Below are 5,699 nucleotides of genomic sequence, written 5' to 3' on the forward strand. Positions count from 1 at the left end.
CACCCAGATACGGTGTCAGTTCTACAAAACTTTCTAAGCTGGCAAAGGGAGAAGCCACTGACTCCTCCTGTTTGGAGGCCTCAGGGGAGGTGTTGTCTAGACCGCACAATCCACTATCCATTCACAAGCCAGTCAGCAACTACCACCTGCCAGAGTCCCTGCCATCACTTCCCACTCTGTGGGGACAATAGCATCCACTTCTTCCACAACAACGGAACAACAAACCAAAGATAAAAGCACGGCACCCGCCGTCATGCTCGCCACCTTTCAGCACCTCTCGGCCCAGCATTCTAAAAGTGCTGGGATTACAGGCATGAGCCACCATGCCCGGCCTCGGCTCAGCATTCTAAAAGCCGGGAACTAATCTTTAAAGGAGCCCAGGACTCAAGAAAATGGCATAAAATATGAAGGAATTAGCTACTCGAGGTTGAAAACACACTTCCCTAAAATAACAGCAGCATTTGGAGCTGCAGGTGGGAGCACACACAGCCTACCTCTAACTGGTCCATCAGAACAGACACGTTTTCCCCTGTTCACATTTTGTGTTTCCCTAAACCAACTACTAACTTCTGGCAGAGGCGGTGACTGCCTGGGAAAGGGTACGACAGGATTTTCTGGGCTGATGCTAATACTGTGTAACTTTATCACATACTTGTCAACTTCTGCAGATGTACACAACGTGCATTTCCATGCTTGTAAATTTTACCTCAAAAGGAAAACAAACTAAACAGGCATTAAACTCTTTTATCGCATAAAAAACAAGAGGCATTGGAGGATGAATGGAAGGAGATGGTGAGGAGCCAAGTCTGGAGAGGAGGAAGCAGTGCGCAGGTGCTGCCCGCACTGCTGCGTCTGTGCATTCGTGTGCTGAGGGGTGGGTGACGGTGCCATGTAGTTTATAGTCTTAAAGAAATGAACAGTTCCCTTTTCCAAAGCGAGAGAATGAGAATCCCACACCTTGAAAAACACAGGGGCTTTCTACGGTGACTCCCAAATGGCTTTGCAGCTTAAAAAGCTCCAACACATAAACTCACCAAGTAGGGTGAAGAATGAGGTGACACCAGGCTTTCTAAATAGTATTGTTTATTAAGGCTTGTATTCTCCTAGAGGAAAAACCCAATGTCGTCCAGGACTCCATTCAGGCAGTAACAATTCAGAGGAAGTGACACGCTCTAAATACAAGTCTAATGATACAGCTGAAACGTTAACTCAGAGGGTCTTTTGGAGCAAGTAGTTTTCAGAAAGCGTCTGCTCTCTAGGACAGTAAGGATCCTCTACAAGGGCACGTGCAGATCCAGGCGCTGGAGCGTCAGGCATGGGCACCATTTTCATGCTTCAACTCAAACTCCAGGTGGTAGTGAGCTCAAAGGTCCCTCATTCCACACAACATGACAGCAAATTCATTTTCTAAAAAAGTTTTGTTTTGTTTTTACCCATTCAACAGGAAAAAAAATTAGACACACACAGTGAAATTTACAACCAGCAGCATCCCCCATCACACTGTCTGTACTACCAGACCCTACACTGAAAGCTCAGCATTACTGGTATAAAATATTACGACGGCATTAGGATTCTTAAGAAAAGGGGTAAAATTTAAAAAGATGTGCAAACAACGAAGAATGCCCGAACCTGAACCAGACCGAAGCACCTTCCAACTCCTCCACACATCATGCCCCAACACCATCCAGCCCAATCGGACACCAGGACAGTGAGGGACGGGTGGCCGTTCAGTGGGCAACAGATCTGGAAGGAAAAATTTTCCAAAAACAAAAAAAAGTATCTCCCAAATTTAAAAAATTAAAAATTATCTGACTAGTAGAAAAATCAAATGGGTAAAATAGCACTTTAGACAAATAAAATGACAAATCAGAATGAACAAGATAATCATTAACCTTTTGATTTCAGTATTTTCAAGAGATTTTATCAGAATAAATGACAAAATGACTCATGGTTTCTTATGTTTGCTATAAAGCAATAAAGGGATGAGAAATATGAAGTCTCATAGAACAATATCAAATGACTGTGAATTTAAGAACATAATTTCTGCCAAAATAGATGCTTTGTTTATACGGATACTTGTATTTCACATTAGATCAGTCTGATTGACAAGCTGACAAAAAAATACTCCTTTATTAGTGACTTCTACAAGATTATAATACATAGAAAAAGTACAAATAAATGCAGATCCATCTGGGCAAAAATAAACGACAAGAAAGGCAAAGATGCAACACTCAACCCCCGCAAAGGACGACACACTGGAGCTGACCAAGCACACGTGTTTTAAACTGTTTTCAAAGTCAAACGTTGGAACATGTAAGAAACTGGTTCATCCTTATTGTTTGTTTCGATTCTGCCGTTCCTGCAAAAAGAAAAGACAGCAGTTGAACGCACTGAGTAACCACACAGATGAACCCTCCCGGAAGTGGGGTCCACAGCTGCCCCGCAGCTGTGCCTGCAGATCTGGAGGCAGGACCCTGGATGGCACCCAGGCCACACCAGCACATAACTCTGAGCTGCGCTGGGCCTGCTCTGTGGGGCACTGGCCACACTGGGCATGGCATTCTCCCCCACCCTCTACCAGGAGAAAAGCATCAACCACAACGGTCACATGGGCCACCTGTCTGCTGGGAAGCCTCACTTCCCACAGCTGTCCTTCCCTCCTGTGCCACCATCATTCCACATGGAAAGACACTTAGCAACGTGAGAATCTCTACACTCAGAGGGAGGAGCTGGCACGCACCAGGCTCTCAAGCAGGCCAGGGAGACAGAAGCTGTTCTTCTGTATTTTATCTCATTTAAACTTCTCAGTGGCTCAAAGGACACCAAAATCCTTCCAACTGGCTAACAAAGTGCTGTGTCACGTGGCTAATGAAGGGCAGGAGGACCCGTGTGGGCCTGTCCAGTTCAGGCCCTTCCCCACTCCCCCGTGGCTAGACTGGCTCAAGGCAAAGCTCCTCTGACCAGCTTTGCTGCTGACTCTAGTTAGAGAATCATCTTTTCCAGAGAGTGTATGACACACAAGCTTGAGACTTACACCCGAATCTTTTCCCACACTGGCCTCCCTGAGTAGCAGTGTCTAGAAGCCCCTTCAGTCTCCTCACAAGGCAGCATCCAAAGATGAAAATGTGTGATCTAAGCACACGCTGCACCACTCAGCTAGAGAGGTGTCCCGGGCCGAGTGTGGTGGCACGCACCTGTAACCCCAACTATTTGGGAGGCTGAGGTGAGAGGATAGCTTGAGCCCATGAGTTTTCGGCTGCAGTGAGCTATTATTTGCCCTGCACTCCACTCTGGGCAAGAGAGAGAGACCCTATCTCAAAATAAAATAAAAACAAAACAGAAAGATGCATCCGAGGCACCTCCATCCTCGTCTGGCCCCTTATCTATTAAGACGCAAACCAATAAAGCCAGCGGGTGGGACACCCAAACATTTAACCTGAAACCTCCTCTTTTGCTAAAAATGGACTGAATGTGTCTTCCGGTTAATAATAAACTTTGCGCCGGGCGCGGTGGCTCAAGCCTGTAATCCCAGCACTTTGGGAGGCCGAGACGGGCGGATCACGAGGTCAGGAGATCGAGACCATCCTGGCTAACACGGTGAAATCCCGTCTCTACTAAAAAATACAAAAAGCTAGTCGGGCGAGGTGGCTGGTCCCTGTAGTCCCAGCTACTCGGGAGGCTGAGGCAGGAGAATGGCGTAAACCCGGGAGGCGGAGCTTGCAGTGAGCTGAGATCCGGCCACTGCACTCCAGCCCAGGCGACAGAGCGAGACTCTGTCTCAAAATAATAATAATAATAATAATAATAATAATAATAATAATAATAATAATAATAATAAACTTTGCTGGGCACTGGAATAAACACCAGCCTCCTCGACTGTGGCTGCTCTCACAAACCGCTGTGGTATTCTCTGTCCTGAGAAGGCTCCAGAGTATTTGGATTAAGGACCTGGATAGGCAGGTCCTACTCTTAAGAATTAACATTTCCTCCCTACCCTCAAATGTAAAACTGGAAAAATTAAGAACTCTGTATTTTGCATTCTCTTAAAAATTCTGTTTAAAAAAATCTCTTCACAGGCTGGGCGTGGTGGCTCACGCCTGGAATCCTAGCACTTTGGGAGGCCAAGGTGGGTGAATTGCCTGAGCTCAGGAATTCAAGACCAGCTTGGTCAATATGGTAAAACCCTATCTCTACTAAAAATACAAAAAAAAAAAAAAAAATTAGCAGGGTGTGGTGGTGGGCGCCTGTAATCCCAGCCACTCTGAAGGCTGAGGCACAGGAATTACTTGAACCTAGGAGGCAGAGGTTGCAGTGAACTGAGACTGTGCCACTTCACTCCAGCCTGGGGGACAGACCGAAACCGTCTCAATCAATCAATCAATCAATCTCTTAACAAAAGAGGTATTGCTGTTCCTAAAAAGCAAATGCCAATCTGAGTTCAAACTAGCTGATGTTAAAGCCACTCACAGGGAAACGCCCCACCTCCCTTCAGCCCTTATAAACAGCTACAAAGTTTACTGTGTGCTCTTTAAAAATACCATTCCTCATAAAACTTCTCAAAAAAAAAATAAGACAAAGAAGTACAGCTTGTTCTTCCCAGGAATGCTCAACAAGCATCCAGGAAATGCTTACGCCTGAGATTCTCTCTGCTCTGCTCTTAGTTTCAAAGAGCCCGCCTGGAGGTCGATGTGGGGTCGGGTCAGGGGCACCTGCGCCAGGGCAAGGACAGTTAGTCTGAGGAACTAAGTGATGCTCACCATGTGGAAACACTCACCACTTTCACTGTTTTAAGCTAAGAAGCTTCTAGATTTTTTTAAAACCAAAGAATGTATCAACCCAGGACTTGGTCTGACTCTGCTGACATAAAAGCTACTGCTGTCCTAAGAAATCAGTATGTTTCCAAATTTATAGCTGGACAGCAATCTTGCAAAATGCTAACTCTATTTTACTTTCTCAACGGTCAACTTGTTTATGAGCTTTAGAGCAATGCGGCCAAACTCGAAATGATAAAGAAAAGGTAGGTCTGTTCTTCCAAGTCCTGAGAGAACCTTGAGAAAACTGCCCAGGGCTCCACCAGCGCAACCGTAGTTTACCACCAAGAGGAAGAAGTCGCTCTCTTCAGTACACTACTGTGTTCTTAAAACCGCACTGACTCGGCCAGGCACAGTGGCTCACGCCTGGAATCCCAGCACTTTGGGAGGCCAAGGTCACGAGGTCAGGAGATTGAGACCAGTCTGGCCAACATGGTGAAACCCAAACTCTACTAAAAATACAAAATTTAGTTGGGCGTGGTGGTGGGCGCCTATAATCCCAGCTACTTGGGAGGCTGAGGCAGAAGAATCACTTGAACCCGGGAGGCTGAGGCTGCAGTGAGCTAAAGTTGCACCATTGCACTCCAGCCTGGGTGACAGTGAGACTGTCTCAAAAAAAAAAAGCTATTTGAAATTCCACCAAACATTAACAAATCAGGTTCTCATTTGTCACTTTCAATAATATGAATTAATGTTAACACTGACCCACACGGGCCCAGAGTTTGTTGAACAGTTTAGGGAGGGTTACCGAGGTCCGTCCAGCGATGCTCCACCGGCACCGGTGGCTCTGCTGGACCTGCCTGGGGACACCCGAGGGGTCTGAGGAACACTGGATCCTGCAGGCCGACGCTCACAGGCCCCGCTGCCTGGGACACCCGAGGGGTCTGA

At 46.5% G+C, this 5,699-nt stretch overlaps 1 protein-coding gene across 2 annotated transcripts in view; it reads right to left on the minus strand.

Moving 5' to 3' along the window:
• Nucleotides 1-1,066: 1,066 nt before the first annotated feature.
• Nucleotides 1,067-5,699, minus strand: part of YTHDF1 (YTH N6-methyladenosine RNA binding protein 1) — a 21,515-nt gene continuing 16,882 nt past the window's right edge. The window contains exon 5 of one of the 2 annotated variants that reach the window (XM_023183252.2): nt 1,067-2,359. In XM_023183252.2, the coding sequence (XP_023039020.1) occupies nt 2,333-2,359 (27 nt within the window). In that variant the 3' untranslated portion in view covers nt 1,067-2,332. The remainder of the gene's footprint in view (nt 2,360-5,699) is intronic. The other variant, XM_023183253.1, reaches the window with a different exon arrangement.

The sequence above is a fragment of the Piliocolobus tephrosceles genome, chromosome 20 (genome assembly GCF_002776525.5).
Source record: "Piliocolobus tephrosceles isolate RC106 chromosome 20, ASM277652v3, whole genome shotgun sequence".
NCBI lineage: Eukaryota > Metazoa > Chordata > Mammalia > Primates > Cercopithecidae > Piliocolobus > Piliocolobus tephrosceles.